The following is a 20,739-nucleotide window of genomic DNA, read 5'->3' as shown; positions in this document are numbered from 1 at the left end:
AGAGATCCAGACCCCATCGAAAGGCGAAAGCAGACAGTCAAAACCAGGCACGCGCGTCAGCACCACCTGCCACATTTACCGCACGTCATAACACAAACAGCACCAAACCTCTTCTTCCGACCTCATCTGCATGTTTCAGAGAGTGAATCCGTCTGGTCTTGAAGATACAGAAAGTGCTCCAAGATCAAAAACTTTTGTTCTTCCTGACATCTATTATTTTGACACATTTTTTTTTAATTTTTAAAAAAATAATTTGAAAAAATTCAATTGTAACCACACATTATAAACTTGCATAACCTACCTCCCTTACCAAGAGAAGATATCAGTTCCAGACTCCTTTTGTTAAATCAGTTTCTGTACTGCCGAAGAATGAATTTAATCTGGTTGAAAAGACGCCTCACCTATACTTCTTCCGCTGTCCCATTCTTTGTCTGAAACAGAGCCCCACCTTTTCTATTTATTTTTCATACAGTGCAGCTTACCAGCATCCCTGTGTTTTTTTACTTTTTTTTTTCCTTTTGTTTGTATGAGAAGCTTCCAATGCTTGCAAGCCACCCTTTTCCTGGGAAGCTCTACGGAGAGTATTTCAAAATATCATGCGTGCTCATCTTCTCATTGCCAAGTAAATATAAATTGCAACTGTAACAAAATACACTTAATCATCAATGTTAAAATTTAGATACTGGGTGATGTTAATATCCTTCAAATATAGTTCCTGTTTTTTGTAGATACTTTAAAGTGTTAAATTTAGATGTATAGATTGGACTAAATAATCGTGGCTTATCTTACCCCCCACAACACTTTCAGTTTCAGGTATCTCGTTCATTGGGAGGGGCAAAACCCAGGACAATCCTTGCCCTCCTTCCACACCATGGATGCACAAATACATCCCAGTGCATCATTTGGAGAATCAACTACAACAACACTTTCTTATGGTATGCTGAAACTCTTTAACTATTTACAGGGCCGCCTCTATGAGACTATCTATCATATGGGAATTCGGCATCATTTTCTGTCACTTTGAAGGGCTGCGGATGTCTACCGGAGCAGTACAGATTCCACATTTTGAAGTATGCCCTCTCCAGATTGCACACCTGTTAGCATTTGAAATCATTCAGTAATTTGTCCCCTCATCACTTGCAGCTGTAGCACATGCTGCACGCATGTCTCGGTGTTTGTGCAAACAAACACATGCATACATGGCCATCACATATCAATGATGAATGTGTAAGATGCTCCAGGCAAGAGGGAAAAAGAAACAAACATTTGATGACAGACAAAGTAGCATATTAACTCACCCATCTTGCTGTGTCAAATAAAGGACAGGTCATTCGTGCTGCCTTAAGTTTATTGGTAAGAGCTTGGAGCTTCCCAGGATTTTCAGCCAAAGCTACCGCCTTTTCTTCATATTCTTTCAGGCTAGAAGAAATACAGGAAATAGCATGAAGTACAGCAGTCATTTCACAAACAACAAACAGCAGAAGATACTAGATAAGAAGTTACCTGCTAACAATCATCTCTTCCCCAACTCCAGTAGCTAGACACAATGAACCAGCAACCCTCGTCGCCATTTTTTCCAGAGGAAGTGTTATCATGGGCAAGCCTGCCCATAATACATCTGTTCCTGTTGTGTGGCCATTGCACAGAGGCCTGCCCATTCGAACCATATATTACCAGCATAGCAAAGTTGATATTTCAAATAAACTGCATACTTGATAAAATTATTCAGAGAAAAATTGCTCACGTGTCAAGAAAAAGATCTGCTAAAGCACTGCGTCTGATATGCTCATCCTTCATAGCAACATCTGTGAATATGATCTGATCAGGTCTCACTCCCCGTGCAGCAGCATCTGCATAAGCAAGGTTATGTGTCAGAAACAATATTATATGAAACTACTTGTACGGAATAGTACAAAAGTTTGTCATTGAGGTATTGTGGACCCTGCCAACAATTAGAAACTAAACAACTTACATGCACGCAGTCTCATTTCACCAGCCGCTGGGAATTTCAGAAGCCACAATGCACTATTTGGAACACGCTTGAGAATATTGCACCTGAAAGTGTCAATAAGAATCAGCTAGCAGGTATTGCGAAAATTTAATTGCCAAATAGATGAATTTTTCTGCAATGTCCAGGTACATACCCGCATTACCAACTACTAAATGTATAATACTTAACCTGAATAATAATAATAAAAGGAAGCAAAATGACAACTATAATGATAGAAGCAGCCACTGTAATGGATTAAAAACATTACCATGTATTAAATATATCAGGGTCCATCTTGTATAGCTGATTAAAACATGCAAAAATAAATTTATCTTCAGGTAGACCATAATCTGCTCGCTTATGCTGACAGACTGGATCCAGAACATCACGATTTTGCTGTAGATTATGTTCACAAAAAGCCATTACGACAAGTCTCCTACTCAACAATAAAGCACTAGTTTATCATATCATATGTATATTACCCGTTTGTAGTCATTCACAAAATAGCAATGAGGAAGATGAACAAGCTTTTCCGAGTAAATATGTGAGAAACGTGTGGGAGAAACAAACTGTCATGGAACAAAAAAGAAACCATAAGGAAAACAGCAACTTCTAAGCATGATAAGAAAGTGAGGACATCCATGCACCTCATCAGTAACCAAGTAGTCAATGTAAGTTGCACCAGTTGTCCCGGGGAAACCCATGTAAGAGACCTGGATCGGTGCTGGTTGCATGGCAAAAATTTCATTCCTTGCACCCTGAAAAACAGAATCACAAAAATGATATGGAATGTGAGGGGGCTATTCAAGTGTAACATGAGTATGGGAGAATAATCAACTGCAATATCTACATGGCAGTTGAAACTTCACTGAAAAACCATTGCTAAAAAAGCAATAGATATCAACTGTCATTCATAAGCAAAAAGAAAAAAAATATCTTAACACTGGCTTGCACTAAAATTAAACAGACCACAGTTTTCATTTCATCACTAAATACGGAAGGTATCAAATCCTCCTAAGCAGGGCATCACCCGCATCCAGTCAATCAATTATTTTTATCTAGATCTCCTTAATGCAGAACTTTCATGTCAATGATCAACCTAACCTTAGTAGTTTTGAGATTCCACGAAAAGGAAGTACCCAAGGTTGTCACAGGCAGCCACCTCGGCACCCACTTGTTTCCACCTAAGTGCTTGGGTAGTCCCACCACTAGGCACGTTGAAGCTATTTGGTATGGGGTGATCATCTCAAGATCAAGGATGATGCGGATGGAGGTAATAAGATCACCGTGTTTGGTTGCACAATGATGATCCTACATGGTAGTGATCCTAAATCACCACGACTCCTCAAATTACCACCCAACCCAGTAATGAGATACCCGTCCTTGAGGTCCGCATCCAAGATCACCCTAAAGCAGTAATCTTGGGCTGAAATTTGAGAACAAAAATACCCCTCAATCTAGCGAAAAATATTGGTATATCAATATACCATTAATATATTATATCAATATTATATATTGTATTTATGATATATTATATTATAATATATTATTAATCATATTATTGTCATACTATATTTAATGATAGTTTTAAGGGCTCGTTTGGTTCGTGGGAAAAGAAGGAAAAAAAGTATGGTCAACGGAAAAGTAAAGAGATGCCTCTTATTTGGTTGGAGTTTTCAAAGGAGAGAGACGAAAAAGTTGTATTCCGTGGAAATATGATTCCCACGTTTCATGAAAAAAATTTTTCCATGAGAAACATGAAAAAGTTACTTTTCCGTGATCCGGAAATCGAAACGTTTTTATTTTTTTTCCCAAAAAAGGCCCTACACAACTTTTTTCCCAAAAAAGGATCAGGAAAATCAAGGATCCTTATTTGATCCAAAGCGTTAAAGACCTAATTTTTATTAAGGGCTCGTTTGGTTCGCGGGAAGCATTTTTTTCTCACAGAAATATGATTTCTGGAGAGCAGAGTCCTGAAAAGAGGATGCCTGGGAAAGTACTTTTGGCATGTTTAGTTGACCACAGAAAAGTGACAGATTTTTAGAGTGCTTATGTTTGGTTGACCATCCACTTTCCTGAAAAAGTTGTGTAATTCCTATTATACCCTTAATAAAAATTAGGTCTTTAATGCTTTGGATCAAATAAGGATACTTGATTTGATGTTGAAGGAACTTTTTGAGAAAAAATAAAAATGTTTCGATTCTCGGATCACAGAAAAGTAACTTTTTCATGTTTCTCATGAGAAAGACTTTTCCATGAAACATGGAAATGATATTTCCACGAGAATACAACTTTTCCGTCTCTCTCCTTTGAAAACTTCAACCAAACAAGATGCATCTCTTTACTTTTCCGTTGACCACACTTTCTCTCCTTCTTTTTCCGCGAACTAAACGAGCCCTAACGGTATAATAGGAATCACACAACTTTTCCAGAAAAGTGAATGGTCAACCAAACATAAGCACTAAAAATTTGTCACTTTTCCATGGTCAACCAAATATGCCAAAAGTACTTTTTCAAGCATTCTCTTTCCAGAAATCTGCTTTTCAGAAATTTGCTTCCGAGGAATCATATTCCTATGAGGAAAAATATTTTCTGTGAACCAAACGAGCCCTAAATTATAGTAGAAATATATTATTGAACCTTAGATTTATATAATAAAATTATTTAATATATTACTTTTATTTGCTTTATTTTCCTAATCAAAATAAATGAGTATTAAAATATTATATTATAAGTATAAATAAAAATATTAATTCTATCATAATAATTAATATACTTTTATAGGATCAATAATTTATGATATTAATAAATATAATAATATTTTATTATAATATATTTTATGAAATATATCAAGGGTAGTTTTGGTGTTATATAGTCAGTGATCTTGAATTTTCATGGCATACCAAACAGGTTATTCATGGATACCTAAAAATCTTTAATCACTAGAACATAATAAATCAAACGCGATGATCTTCGATCATTAGGAATTAGATTACCTCGGGATAAGGATCGCCAGTGATCTAAGATCACCTTGGTGATCCTATTTGGGTCACCAAACGCCACCGTTATGCTTTGCAAGACACCAGGTGAGGTGGCCAACACCGAGTTGGCACCTAAGTGGGTACTTGACACCAATCAGCCACTATTTTAACAGGCAGGCGCCTATTTCCAATTTTATTGAACACTTTAAATTTCACCTGTTTTTCTACATATATTCCATGAAGTGGATTTACTAACTATTAAGCTTGAAAATACAAAAGGAGTCAGTATTACTGTTCTACTGAGCTATTGATTCCAACCCAATGTCAAGACATCAATATCTGCAGTACTTTCAGACTGACACTTTTTCAGAAAAAGCTTCACAACATGACTCCTATCCCTGCTCCAGAATATACAACTTTGATACTAAAATATATGAAAAGAAAATTTAATAATTTTATATGCTTTTCGTTTTTTGGACAGAGTATATTAAAGGGTTTTAAGCAATGACCATGGTGCATTTCATGTTAGTATTATATGAATATATACTCTCCTTCAAACATCATACATAGAGAATATAAAATATTACTTTATGAAACAATAGGAAATAAATTCCGGACAACTGATTAACAGAATATTTAGTCAAATGAATCAACACATAGACATCTTAACTAACTAGCTTGGTAAAAAATCACATTTGGTAAATAACTTAACATGATAGTGTATGGAAGCCTGTAAGAATGATGTAGCGAATACAAGTCTTTAAGGTTTGCAGCAATCATGTTATATTTCAAAAAAAAAAAAAGGATTAGTTATCCACTCCTGAGATTACTCCAAAGTAATGGACCTGACATTGGGTGTGGCTCCATTTTCTACAGTCAAATCAAGTGGTAACTACAACCTAAAAATGTGTCATGTGGAGATATATTTTTATATATTTTTAATGGCTAACTATGTGATCAAAGTTCCCAATCCCCACATGCAACTTTTGGGTTACAAAGACCAAATATTGAGGAATCTAACATCAAATAGAAACAATACAAAAATAACAAAAAAGGAGATTACAAATTAAGGACAAGAGCACTTGACCAATTCCAAGTAATTGAAGGATGCTGGTTAAGCACTCAGAACTTTCAGTGCTTTTAAAGAAACCAATATACTGAACAGTCACAGATATATCAACATATATTAAAGCTATTCATGAATTACCAACACTATAATGTTGCTAACAATGAAGAATGGCATCCAAAGATCCTTTTTTAGAAAACTATCAGAGAATACCTTGGTATAACCATTAAGGTTGATTAGGATCTGTATTTTATCCTCATTGATCATACTGGCAATCATGTCAGATGACATGGAAGAAACATCGACAAAATGCTCTGCTTCAGATTGGATACGCTGCCTCCATTTGCTACCATCATTTTGACTCAAGGCATAACAGAATACCTGCAAAATGAGCATGTCATTATAAGATATATACAGAGAGACAAAAATAGAGCGGTCATCGAAAGAAGGGTCAATGAAAATCAAGTGAACCTCAACATTCTCTCTGTTGTGCATTCCAAATACAGAGCCCATAAGATGCGAGAGCGGGTGGTTACCAAAGTCACTGCTCACATACCTGCACACATTGGTGGTTAAATAAGAAACACAAATACTGAATGGAACCAATAAGCCAAATGTACAAAATACTTACCCCACTCTGAGTCTCCCACTTCCACCTTCAGCCTTCACAGGAATAGGAAGCGGATGTCTGAAGGCAGGGAGGCCGTAACGAGAAGCAATTAAAGAGCAATGTGCTGCATACTTCCGGCTAGAAATGAAAACAAGATGACACAGCTTCAGATATATTTTATAAAGTTGAACAGAAAATTTTGGTAAATTCAAAAAAGAGAAGTATAGTACATCCATGAAGGTTCGGGGATATATCTTAAACACAAAAATAATAAACTCAGAGATCAAAAAGGTCACCTAATTTCCAATGCCAGGATTGGATCAATTGGGTAGGCTATAGCATGAAATGGCTGCACACTTGGAAGAACCGACATCTGAAAGTATAGAGAGTGGAAGTAGAATTCATGTTACAAAACAATTCCAACACATACAAAGGAGTCACATAAAAGATGCAATAATGATTAAAAACCTTTATCTGCTTTCTGATGATTCCCTCAACTTCTGCAAACCTGCTAGCCCTATCATCCCAATTGCAAACACACTGCACAATGATATTTAAAAAAGGAGTCAGATAATGAAAGCAAATGAGTACATCTTACACTCCAATTTCATCTAAAGTAGCTTAGACCCTTCAAAAGATGCTTCACTCCATAGCATGGTAAAGTGGTTAGGTGGCACATGCTGTACCAAGAGATCTTAAGTTGAATTTCTTGGATAGTTTCTAGCATGCTAAAATTTTCAGAACTCGTTTGAACTAATATCTGAAACAGCTGCTAAACAGCATAGGTGTGGGCCATATTATTTCAAATACCAATCTGCCCATGGTTTCTTCCACAACCAAATTTCACAGAATAAAACTCCCCTAGAACTGCCAGGGGAAGCAACAAGGGAAAAAAAACCATTTTGTTGATTACGGCATGCTTGTTGAAACCATGTTATCCTCACCTGCAAGGTGTGTATGAGATTGCAAGTTGCTTCAGGAAAATCTGGACGTAGCAGCAACGCTTGTTCGTAACTCTTAATAGCTGCTTCCACATGTGCACTGCAAATGATCCCACAAGTAACCGTATCAGAAAGATTTTTTTTTAAAAAATAAACAGTCTATAAAACCTGTAACGATAAATAAATAAATTTCAAAAAAAATCATTACGTGTCCTTGTAAGCAGAAGCTAAATTTGCATGGGCTTCGGCCATAGATGGCCTGATAGTCACTGCCCGAATATAATCCTGAATTGCCTCACTAACTCTACCAATCTCCTTGAATGTGTTTCCCCTATTGACGAGTCCATCAGCTGCCAAAGGATCTATACGAAGGACTTCATTGTAGCAAGCTATAGCTTCAATATAATTTCCCTGTTATTGATAAAATAGGGATCCAGGAACTCAGTTAATTTCATATGGAAACAAAGGTGGCCACAAAGCAAAAAGATAGATAGTAAGATCAACGGCCAAATCTCTTAAAAACTAAATATGACATGATATCCGAATAGACGTAGCAGAAAAGTTCAGGGAGTACAGAAACCTGTTGTTTGTAAATCACCGCTAAATTGTTGAAAGGAGCAGATAATCCAGTAGTAACAGATATAGCTGCCTTGTAATATGAAGCAGCTGCACCCATCATGCTCCTGCATGTTCAGAGTAATTTCTAGTTAACCATAAAACACTTTCTCCACGTAACAACAACATCAAACATTTCTGAAAGCTCACCATTCCATGTGTATGTTCCCAAGATTTGTAAGAGCTTGTGGGTGGTTAGGTTGTAATGCAAGGCATGACTTCAAAATAAAATGAAAATAAAAATATGTCAGAAGGGAGTTGACAAAAAACACATAAAAAGAAATAATAATTAAGTTTCTAAAAAAGCAGGGTCACCCGATAGCAACTAATAGCCTCATCCACTCTGCCAGCATCTTTTAGAGCATTCCCCTGTTAGTAAGAAATAGAAAGCCGATAAGATTATTTTTGTTGCAAAGAATTCTCTGCTCAAAAGATCATAGAATAAAATTACTGTTCATGATACTGAAACTAACCAGATTATTATATGCCTCCACATAAGCTGAATCATAATTGATGGCTCGTCTGTAATGCAGAATTGCCAAATCCAGCTGACCTTGTTCATAGTACGTACTAGCAAGGTTTCCTGCAGCAAATATGTCCGTTCCACTTTATCGTTGATGATATACAGAATCGGCATCCACTTCAGCATATTTTTCCAGGAAGCACCCATTTGTTGTCCCTCTAATTTAGAAACATGACAACTGATATGCATAACAAGGAGAAGATTCTGATTGATAAGATACATTATGCGCCACTGTGTTATTTCATATGCTAGAGAATACTAGCTGTCTCTTCTCCTTGGTATGTCTATCCCAACCGACCTAATTGCTCCCTCATTCACTACCATATCTGTGAAAAGATCACTAAAGTAGCATCCTCAGCTTTAAAATTTTCTCAACTTTAATAACATTAACTTGAGACCAAAAAGTTGGAGACCAATTTATGCAGTCACAACTGAATTTACAACTACCCTAAAAGTTTGATATAAGCAATTATTTAGTAAAAAAGAAAATTTCCAAGATTAATTTTATTGACTAATGTGCCTCCAATATTGACCCACACAAACAACTGTGTGTTTTGATGCCAACTAACATGATTTTGTAGATCTAGAGGCAAGTCCTCACCATAAGCCATTGCATAGTCTGGGCGTGCCTGTAGAGCATGCTGATAGCATATGATAGCCTCTTGATGCATTCCTAAAGCCTGAAAAAAGCAAAAGATGGAAAAAAGATTAATACTTTTTCTGATACTGGCTCTTGCTGTCGCTGCAAGCTGTACCATACATGAAGGCCTACCTTGTACACATTCCCTAGGTTCAGGTAGGCATCAGCAAATGTTGGCTTTAGTTTAACTGCTTCCTGAGCATATATAGAGAATTGTCAGAATTTTTAAAGAAGTTGTGTGAAGCAATCGTACTAGAGTCTATAAAATCTAAAAGGACATTTTATTAGTTCATTAAGCTACACTAACAGAACTTAAATTAGAACAAAAGGTTTAGCACATCGTTGTTAGGAGTAAGGCAAGCCGTCTAGATACCGGACCCCATACTAGTGCCACACTAGCATTGAGTCGGTACAGTATAGTACGGAATCTTTTCGGTGTACTAAGTGTTAGTACGCCACCCGTATCGGATACCGGTACCGAAGCTGTACAAAACACAGCTCCGTACCACCCGGTTTGGGCTGATACAGCAATCCATGGTTAGGAGTATTAGACGACTCAAAAATGTTCATACAAAGGAACTCCAAGGATAGCCAGTACAAGTACAAAAATTAGATGCTAAGAATTGACGACTGAAGATTCAAATGTACGCATGGAATGGGCAATGTTATGCTTACAGCGGCTCCAAAAGGATCAACAAAAGGAACCCAGCACCATAGTGATCTCCACAATATAAAAGGAATGTTTTCCTAATTTTATGGAATGTACTGAAATTTTCTACAGTCAACAAGAAACTCACAAGCAAGAAATTCAATGCCTTTAATTTCTTGAAGGTTTTTTCCAATTTTTATTGCACGTATCTTAGTGAAAACTTTATTGTAGAATTCCACTAAAAACAGACACCAACATAGGCAACTGTTCATAAGCAAGAAGAGGCCCTTAAGTTTGCCACGTATATCACAGAGCCAAAGATTGCGCGGGATATAATACAGAAATTCAACAAGGCTCTCCAACAGTTCAACTTTTCTGGATTCTATCATGTTTCCACATGTTGAAGAAGTCCACTTTGCACATGCATTTCTTAGCAAAAGCTAAGATACACAGGAAATGCTTTCCTATTATTTGTTTTATATATTTGTAATAGATTCAATGCCTAAGATGCTCGTTATAAAATCTCAAACCACTCCAAGAGATCGAAACTTTTCTTTAAGCCTAATAATAAGAAAAGACAAAGCTCAAGAGGCACGATAATCTATTTTTCATGATTTATCAATTCCTAGTTTCACGATTTTGAATGAATCTTTACACAATCACAATTGACAAGCACCTTCTCTATACGAAAGCTTTGTCTTATTTCCATTCACAAAATGATCAACTTTCAAAGCACATCTAATCAAGATATACAACAAGGGATAAGCCTGAAAATTCTTCTTCACACTACTAAATACATATTCACAGAAATACCAGTATCTGCTTCGTTGAACTGGGAGGAAATTTAAGGAAAATTCCAGATCAGATTAAATGCTTGTACTGTAATAATATCACAGATGGAGAAAAGTTCCTCTACCTTATAGTACACAAGAGCTCTGTTAAGATCTCCTGCCTCCATAAAGAGGCCAGCTAGATTGGACCATGCAATTGCAAAAGTAGGTTGTATGCGTAGAGCCTCCATGTAGCAATTGTAGGCCTGCATAAAAAATAAATAAGACACAAGTTGAAGCATAAATTTTGGCACCTAAAGGTGCATCACCATGATATAACAGTAATTAACAATACAAAGGATACAAAAGAATGAAAGTTTTTATCTTGAAAAATCAGGGGAGAAAAATCTTTTATAAGCCAATAAGTCCTGATAACTAGGAAGCACATTGCCATGGAAAGCACAACTTTGAGTTGGTTCTTGTCAGATATCAAACTCAAGAATCCTACTATAAGCTGTAAGATGTCCACTTATCACCTCAACTTTCAGAATAAATCAATAGAACAAAATTAATTCAAATAAGCAGCAGATATAAAGAACCATAAGTACAATGCCAACAAAAATATACCATACACATGGCCACCCAGCAGAGCAGGTAATGAATGACAGGTTAAAAGTTTGTAATGATGGGTAATTTTAACTCAATGTTCTCGTTTTTTTTACCCCACAAAAAATAATTGATAAACGATAAGGCATGCAAACTAAATTCAAAAACACTAATTAGCAATAAATTAAAAATTACAAAAAATATTATTATGTGTGATAACTTACTTCTTGAACTAGTCCCTGTGCTTTCATCAGATTTCCAAGGTTGCTATGAGCATCAACCTATATTTTGAAGGAGGTCAGTACTAGGTTCACGAAATTAGAAGTACACCAAATAAAACAAAATGAAAAAAAAAAAATCAGTTACCAAACGAGGATTAAGTAGAAGAGCTTGGCGACAACACTGTGCTGCTTCATTAAGTCTTCCTTTTCGGGTATATGCACTAGCTAAATTTGACCATGCATCAGAAAAATTGGGCCGGAGCTACAAAGGCATAATACCAGCACAACAAGCTTAGGAGATAATTTAATTTAACCAACAAATTAATAAATATAACAGAAAGAAAAAAAATAATTTTCTTGCAATATGCAACAAATGACTATCTGATAATTAAAAATGTTCTCAGAAGATATATGACAATAAAGCATAAAAGTAAGGCACGCATATGCATAATAACACTAGAGTTATTTGTGGTCCATACTGCAAAAAAGAACAGGTCCCTCTCAGACTTGTTCACACATAGTTTTTTCTGGAATATAGGTGTCTTCAAATAATTTATAAAATCAATCAATCAAGTGGTCAACTTCAAAGACATTAGATTTAAAAAGTTTAACAAGAAATCACAGTCCCTATAAATAAAATATAATACAATCAGATCCCAATAATGGTTAAGCCCATGAATGCAGCAAAGAACAATAACATAATATAGAAAAACAGTTTGTTTTCAACCATGAACCAATACTTGTTCCTTTTGAAACATAATATAGTACAGAGCACTGTATTCCCATTACTGAGCCAACAATGCATGAGAAAAAGAGTATCCAGATAACTGGAATTCATAAAAAGTTTCAACCAAGATTAAAACAGTGTGAAACAAGTGCTTGTTCCTCTTAAAACAAAAATATGGTACAGACTATTGTATTCCCATTATTGAGCCAACAACGCATGAGAGTCTATCCAGATAACTGGAATTCGAAGAAAAAAAAGGTTCCATGTTAAACTTGCAACTAGCAATATGCCAGTATCATAATATAACAAACAGAGTGACAATCACTTATATTACCCAGTTCATTTATATCATATGTCAAAACTCTCAATTGCCAGCAATACCATGTTCCACAAACTTGCATTTGTAGAATAAACATTTCTACAGACATCTCCTGGATAAAACGGCCCATAAGACTGGAGAGATGGGGCTCCAGACTTCCTCAAAACAGTGTTATCAGGAACAAACTACCAATTCATATCCATTTCAGCTACTTCAGGTAACCAAGTTTTGTAACTTGAAAATAATTTCATCTTGGTGTAAATTATGAACAACATATTTTCATCCAACATTTTGCAAATTCAGGCACATTACAATACGCATATGCACCTTGTCAAACCAAAGCAGAAAACAAATGTTCCATTTCCCCAGGATGCAAGAGAGACCGTAAAAGTATTCTAGAAGAAGTGATGAAAAAACGACAGATGAAAGAAACTACATGGTACTTTCTTGCAAACAAAACATTGACATAGAACATGTTTTAAATGCATACTATGGGCTGTATTTCGATCGGCAAGAAGATGCATTCTCAAACAATCATCCAAACAAAGCAAATCCCTTAGGTAATTTCTCACTTTATTATAACCAAGAGTTTAAATCCCTAATACCAGCTACCACACAAGTATGGTTCCAGGTCAGTACGACACCGAGATGCTGCTATCCTGAAACTTGGAATGGTTTGGTGTCCTGAGAAGGTATTGAGATGCTTTTTTTGTTTCTTATTTGTTTTTTTTTTTCATGCTCTCTTTGTTGTCTTAAATGAATCCGTAATGAATGTTTAAAATGTTTCAGGCCGCATTTAGCTGGGGTACTAGAAGTAATCCAATTATTCCACCCTTTTTAAGCAACACTCGTTTGATCAACTAGGCTAAGTTACTTTTTCAAAAGGCTAAAACAGGTATTATTGAAAAGTTCGTACAGAACAAATGCTTCGCTTTATGCCTTCCAAATTCATTTTTCCATGACTCCAAGAATAAGTTACTTCTATGAAAAGGTAGAATAGTTTAGCCCTCCATTTCTCCCTGCAACTTACTTCATTTAACTTTGCCAACTGAATTATTTATTCCCAAAACAAACACAAAATTAAGATACTTAAACATGAATTGACTCAATATTGGGGTGTATGGTGCCCAGAATGGTACCAACACCTGTGGTTTGAATAAAATCCAGTGAAGGCAAGCCGGATCAAGGCTAGGCCTCCCTCCTTCCTCTCCTTTCTCTCTTTTGCCCAGTTTTACCTAGACAATGGCGTCTAGCTCCAAAAATCTATGTCGAACATAGACTGTCGTACCACTCCGAACCATACAGTTTGGGGCATACCATACTGTACCGGGTTAGAACCGGTAGGAAACTTAGATTTGGGTCGGTACAGGCCTCGTACCACCCCATACTGAGGCGTACCGACCTGTACCGAGGTGCATCAAGATAAATATGAGAAAAATGGTTCGAAAGCTATTTCGATATGGGTTGCATACTATACCGTAGCGAGTCGGTGACGTACTAGTACGGTACCCCGTACCGGACCTTGAAGTCGAATACATATCCTAATTGGATACATATACTTGGATACTTATGAAGTTCTTTTATAGCCACTTTTAAAGATTGAAAGAGAGTTGAACTCTTCCAACAATGAGTAAGTTGAACTCTTCCACAAATAAGTTTGATCATCTAATTTGATATTAGGAGAAAGTAGTTCTCTTTTGAGATTTGTGAACCATGTAGGTATTAAAACAACTTTGCCAAATATTATTTTGCTAGTATCCTTAAGTTAATTGAGAAGTTTGAATGAGAAACATGTATACTGAAAGATCATAACAAACGATATTTTTTTAGGGTCTTTTTTTTAAGGTTTAAACAAATAATGTTGAAAGGTATAAATATAAAACTTAGTTAAATTTATATATACTCTTATATATCCCCACACTTCTTTTTCCCTCTGGTAAGGCACTTGGATATGTGTCCGAATCTGATTTTCATATCCATGTCCATGCAACAATACTTTTACCTCTTCCTCTCTTTATGTCTAAGTACGAACCCCTCCCCCAATTGAAGCAAAGAGAAAAAAGAGCAGCAGGAGGCCAACGGCTCTCTTTTTTCCAAAACAGCGAGACTCTAATTGGTGCCGGCCAAACTAGCCAGCAAACCAATCTGTCCCAACTAATATCAATTAGGATGGTTAGGGAGTCTTAGTCCATGCCCAACATGCAATATCAACATAATAATGTCATACTCCTTTTACTTTTCCCCTTCTATTATAAGGAAACTATGTTATGAGGTAAGGAAAAACTTAACTATGCCAATTGTTAAGTAAAGCATAGCATCTAATTAACATTTTTAGTAATCAGTAATCCAATTTCACCAAAAAAAAAAAGAAAACATTTGCACTTACTTTTTAAGTTACCAGAAACCCCATACAATTATGTTTCAGAAAAGCTGACATTATTTGGAGAGGAACTATTCCATCAACCTCTCCAAATCTTTTTCTGCATTGTTATGGTGAAGTCAAAATACTGAAATCTCACATTGGACTTCAATGGAACCAACATAAAAATGTATCACATCCATCAACCATACCATGCTGAATGGAGAAGCAATAATGCTTGTTAGACCCTTAACAAATGCTCTAATGACCAAAAAAACCATATCTTCTCTTCCTTTTCCTACGAATAACTATGAACTTAGCTAGTGTCAGCTGTCAAAAGCAGAAAAACATAGGTAGCTGGCAGTTTCTGTCCTGCAGGCCCAATTCTAAGCACTCAACTCAAGCCAACTATGGAAACCCGCCACTGCACTTGCTCCCTCTCTTCAAACTATATGATTTAACACCAGTTATTTAAATTCTTTGACCAAACTCTTCGAGTGCACCCTTCTATTTTTGCACTTTTTGCATCTATATACTAGGGAGATTAATCAAGTCACCATATGGGATATTAATTGAACTAAATATTTCCCAGGTTTCCCACTTTCTTGAAATTTTCAAGGGCGTCATTTCACAGCTTCCACCTTTTAAGCCCCTCAATTTTTGTTTTTTTGGCTCAACTAAAATAAGCAATTACATGTTCTGCCCATGTTTTGACTTAATTAATTCAAAGAGCATGTTCTCAGAAATGCTCAAGTTTCAACTTGGCGATGCTGATTATAAATTGATAGTTTTCTAGTGATCGCTCACAATTTTATATCTTCATGAATTAGTTCCTTATTCTATTTTGTTTTATTAGTGTAAGCACTGCAACATATCTAGCTCCAAGGCTTCAAAAAAATGACTTACTAGTTTGCAATAAGTTTTTGAGGCGTAATATATATGTTTAACACAATATTATTAGAAAGTATGCCTGAATTTGTCACCTCCAAGACTTTTGGTAGACTCATCCGGTGCCTGACTCCCTTATCCACAAATATGGCATCAACACATATATATAACCACAAAATTATTTAACTTTCCTTGCATATAATACTTGAGCCACAAACAGGCTACACCTTGTACAGTTACATTCTTATATGTGAAGCCCTCGTGTGTGTGTGTGTATGAAATTCCATATCGTAATAACAATAAATCATATTAAATAAAAATGAGTGGATGAAAGAGCCATGAATTGAAGATGCAAACCTCAATAGCAATCAGATAACAACGAATTGCAAGATCAATATTGCCTTTCTCCTGCACCAAGATATATGCATATCATTTCTCCATATGAAATCATCATGCATAACAATATCACTATCAAAAGTAGCTAAACAGTCCTTTTCACCACAGGAGAATCCAGTTTTGGACTCCCCCCCAACCCCCAACCCCCAACTCCGAGAGAGAGAGAGAGAGAGAGAGTGAGACACTACCTTCCAAGCATTTGCCATGTTTCCATAGCACTCTGCAAAATGTGGATCAATTGCAAGAGCTTCCTGATTCTTCGCAATGCACATGTCAAAAACATGCAGCTGAAACAAAAGAACAGGATTGAGCTCCCCATAAGCTTAAGAAATAAAACCAATAAAAAAGAATTGCATTAAAACAACACATGATACTGTTAGAGTCTAACAGAAAAAGAAAATATGAACACAAATCAACAGACATCGTAACATCATTAACCGAATGAACTAAAAAACCTCGATATGATTAAAACAAAACCTGATAATAGATTGCACCAAGGAGAAGAAGATTGTCAGTGCGCTTTGGATTTTTCCTGTAAATAGCATTGCAGTGTTCCAATGCCTGATTATAGTTTCCCGCTTTGTAACTCTGATGAGCATGCGCCAGATGAATGTCCTCACCGCCTGCATCATTTGGATGTCAAAGTGTCATCGCCCATCAAGCCGTCAATTTTAAGCAAAGATCATCACTACACCGTAAAAAAGCATCTTTTCAAAAGGAAAACATAATTCTACCTAAGCAATCATAGGAAAAACAGATATAGATGTTCCAAACTTACATCAAGCCTCAAAAAGAATCGTTTTTCCATATCATAAATTCTTAAAATGATCCAGAGAAATCAGCGATCAGAGAGTGCCGTAAAAGGTTTTTCCTTCTCGATATCAAGGATTCCGGAAAACCGATTATACAGAAAGAATTGGGGAAGAAAACAGTAAGATTCCGAAGAACAAAAAAAGAAAAAAAAGGGAGAGAAAAACCTTCGAGCGGTTTTGCTATCAAGGGTTTGATATCGTCGGAGCCATCGAGCAGTTGCAGAGGAAATGACGCATCGTCGAGATCGGCGCTCCCGATGGGGGCCCCTTGGAACCCTAGCCCGCCGGACACATTCGCCCCGAAGAGCTGCTGCAGCTGCGTCGGCACCACCGACGCCGGCGGCAGTTGATGCTGGCGAGCGTCGCTCTGCAGCGACAGCATCCTTCACCCCGTCAGAGCCCTAGAATCGACGGCAGAGCGGCGAGAGGCCGGAAGAAAGGGCAGCGCTCGGCACCCTAAAAGGATCGGATCGGATTTGATCGGAGAAGGGGAGAGACGGAGAGATTCGGAAGGATCCCGGAAGAAGCAATAAACCTAGATTTTCTCTCATGCATCCCTGGGATTTGAATATCTGGTTGCTTCTCGACTCCTCTTCGCCGTCCCCCCTCGTGCGAAACGGTACGCACATGATTTGCATGCGGATAAAGGATCTGCCGTTGAAATCATCTCGCTGGCAGCGAGGGGTTCGTGATGGCGTTAGAAGGTCTCCAGTCCCAGTAGGCCTTGAATCGTTAGGTTCTAAAGTTGCTTTTGGTTGGGGGAAAAAAACCGTATTAAAAACGGTATTACTATAAATGTATTTCACGTTCCCTTTTGATATAAATCACGAGCATAAATGGGTTTAAATCTTGTTCTTGAGTAACCTGACTTTCCTTGTATCTATCATATTTCTCTCTGCTACGCTTGGTGCATGATGCCACGTAATACCAATTTTCATGTTACAAAAAATTTAGAAAAAAAATTATCTCACGGAAGCGTTGAGTGTCCGGAATACACGTATATTACTTAAGAGAGAGGATCATCTGATGAATGGTTGTGATTCAATTATTTTTAAAAAATACATTTAATAAAAATAAAAATGTAATAGAAAATGAGGGGGAGGGAAAAAGTTGCATGTAAATTTTTATTTGTTTACCATTAGTTGGGTAGCAAGGATGGATAATTTGTTTCCATTGTAACACTTGAAAGAAGCAATATTAGATTAAGTTATTAGCTACTGAGGACCTAGCAAAGATATCTTGGTCAACTCTTGCACATTGTGTCTGACATAATTTTGTGGAGTAATTAAGGTATCACTTATTTTCTATTTCATATAGAAGATTTGGGAATCTAGAGGGTGGCCTGGTTTATTGGCTTCCTTTTGGGGCCTATGGAGAGAGGAGTAATTAAGAAAAATTCCGGGTTGGCACCAATTTCATGCAGACTTGGGATAATGGAACTTGAAACGTCAAATTTAGGTTAAAATGGCTTGTCTAACCATTGAATAGGTCATTGCGTATTAGCTTTAATCGGGAAATGTCATTCCCAATAAGAAGTCTCTTAAGATTGAATGTTTTAAACAAGCTTGATTTGTCCTATGCTTTTCTTTGTTGCTTCTATTTGTTAGATTTAAGCTTCCATGTTTCATAATCTATAATTTTAATGAAATGTAAAGGGCTTTGTCTGTCTTCTATCCCTCCTCCCTTCCAAAAAAAAAAAAAAAAAAAAAAATCTTGTACCAAGTTTTAGGTAGATTCAAAGCTACCTTCTGCCTGTACTAACTAAGTAATAATCTTAATCTACAAAATAAGATTAAATTAAACCTAGAATTACAAAAATAGACATAAATTTTAAAATTGAAGTATTAAATGAATTAAAGAACTAAACTATCTAAGGATAGCTAGTAACTTACCGTCTTACTACTAAGCTCCACTATCACCATGAAATCCACCACTAACATTGTCACAACATGTTGTGGCAAAGGACTCCGCCAACTACCTTTACCATTGATCCTCAGAATCTACTAGGACTTGCGTAGATTCCACCACCATGCAAGAAAAATTGTAAAGCAAATACGAGTTAACGTGCACTCAAGAAAAAACAAATATCAATATTCTATATAAAACAACTAATATATGGAGGTGTTTATAAGTCCTAGGATCCCTTACAATGATAAAGATGCAACCCTTAGAGTTTAACTAAAACTCAAAAAAAAAAAAAAACAACAACAACAACTAGAATAGGTAATATTTTTCTTAAGCACATTCTAGAAGTAAAAATAGATTTGACAGTATATTTACTGCCATCTAATTTGATCCAACAACAAATTAACTACCATCAAATACTTTTCCACTTTAACCAGGACTTGAACTCTAACCATTTTGGAGCTTTTGGGATGATGGGTGTATAGAATAAGTCGAACGGCATAATGAACTACCATCTAATTATCAGATGGTTTTGCCCCTTGCATCAAATTGTTGATCCTTGACTACTCTTGTACTATTTTAGTATTTTGTCGATACCTTCCTTGTCCGAGCTTTCTTTGGAGTGATTTAAATAGAGTTAAAAAGCTTACTCAATGTCAGACAAATGCAATTGGTTTGAGCTTAAAATCTATTCTTTACTAATCAAGGTAAAGCAATATTTTGAATCAAATATATACTAGATCATACATAACACTGCAACTTTTTCTAGTTTTACAAATTGTTGAACCCTTTGAATACCTGTAAATCAATTATCTTTTGTATTGTCCCCTTAGCTTGTATAAAGGTGGTTGTGAGATTGCTTGGTTATTTTGTATTTGCTAGCAGTGTAGTTCTAACCCGCATTTTTCTAGCTTGGGAAAGTGTGGTTTTGATGAAGTGTGTGTATGAACTTCATAGAGGTATAGACATAGGCACAGTAGGTCTTCATCTATGATCCGTGATTAATCAGAGTAGGACCTGCCTCTCCACTTGATGAGAAACTTATTATATGATCCACTCTAAGTTAACACGATCTTATTATTGAGAATGATCTGGATCTTTTATCTATTCGTCTATTGGAGTGGCGATAGTTGCAGATCTCATGCCTTTTCAATTAGTTTTTGACCTTCAATATAGGGTGCAAGGTCAACAACATTGAAGATGGGGATGAAATAAACATTTCTGGTAAATCAAATATATACATACATGCATATAAATATATATATATACACACACACATATATATATTTCACACATTCAATAATCTAGTACATTTCAAGGTGCTTCAGCTATAATTTATTGAAGAATCCGAGTGGATGTTGTTTTGGCCAATTACATATAAGAACCTCGACTCCCTACATGAAGTGCATGCTCTTGCACTTCTCGTTGACATAGTCCTAGTACGACTTGTTCTCTCTTTAATCTTTCTTTTGACTTACTCACAAATTTGCTAGATGTGCCGTGAAAGACCCTCTTCCTTCAGAGAAGTTCTATTTTACACTAGCATGGTATTAGATCTAGTGGTTGTTGTTGGGCTATCTGCCATGATCTCAAAAGGAGATTTATTTTATAATGCGATTGATAGTGTTGTTGTAGGTAAACTTGGCAATGGAAAGAATAGTATTCCAAACGGCTTGTTTCATTACAATAAGACTTCATAGTAGGTTCCCAATATCCTACTC

At 36.3% G+C, this 20,739-nt stretch overlaps 1 protein-coding gene across 1 annotated transcript; it reads right to left on the bottom strand.

The window, feature by feature from the left end:
* Nucleotides 1–739: 739 nt before the first annotated feature.
* Nucleotides 740–17,738, bottom strand: LOC103709412 (putative UDP-N-acetylglucosamine--peptide N-acetylglucosaminyltransferase SEC). The gene is made up of 28 exons (XM_008794725.5): nt 17,279–17,738; nt 16,779–16,924; nt 16,490–16,588; nt 16,263–16,313; nt 11,758–11,874; nt 11,616–11,672; nt 10,932–11,051; nt 9,499–9,561; nt 9,328–9,406; nt 8,677–8,786; nt 8,519–8,572; nt 8,354–8,421; nt 8,169–8,271; nt 7,797–7,999; nt 7,592–7,688; nt 7,116–7,187; nt 6,944–7,020; nt 6,669–6,785; nt 6,509–6,593; nt 6,251–6,418; nt 2,638–2,748; nt 2,473–2,559; nt 2,259–2,386; nt 1,973–2,055; nt 1,745–1,850; nt 1,504–1,650; nt 1,299–1,419; nt 740–1,094 (listed from the first exon to the last, which is right to left on the bottom strand). Exons 1-28 carry the CDS (start codon nt 17,493–17,495, stop codon nt 981–983), a joined length of 3,000 nt encoding a protein of 999 aa, XP_008792947.1. The 5' UTR covers nt 17,496–17,738; the 3' UTR covers nt 740–980.
* Between the last annotated feature and the right edge of the window lie 3,001 nt (nt 17,739–20,739).

This window comes from Phoenix dactylifera, chromosome 12 (assembly GCF_051530095.1).
Source record: "Phoenix dactylifera cultivar Ajwa chromosome 12, Ajwa_hap1_PhDact_Kaust_v1.1, whole genome shotgun sequence".
In the NCBI taxonomy this organism is placed as follows: domain Eukaryota; kingdom Viridiplantae; phylum Streptophyta; class Magnoliopsida; order Arecales; family Arecaceae; genus Phoenix; species Phoenix dactylifera.
Note: the sequence above shows the minus strand (reverse complement) of the source record. Positions and strands in the feature narration are given on the sequence as shown.

Coding starts and splice junctions, on each gene's coding strand:
- LOC103709412 (XM_008794725.5), bottom strand. CDS start 17,495: ATGCTGTCGCTGCAGAGCGACGCTCGCCAGCATCAACTGCCGCCGGCG. Junction 9,407..9,498: donor ACCTAGGGAATGTGTACAAG/GTAGGCCTTCAT, acceptor TGCTTTTTTCAG/GCTTTAGGAATGCATCAAGA. Junction 1,851..1,972: donor TGAAATGAGACTGCGTGCAT/GTAAGTTGTTTA, acceptor TTGCTTATGCAG/ATGCTGCTGCACGGGGAGTG.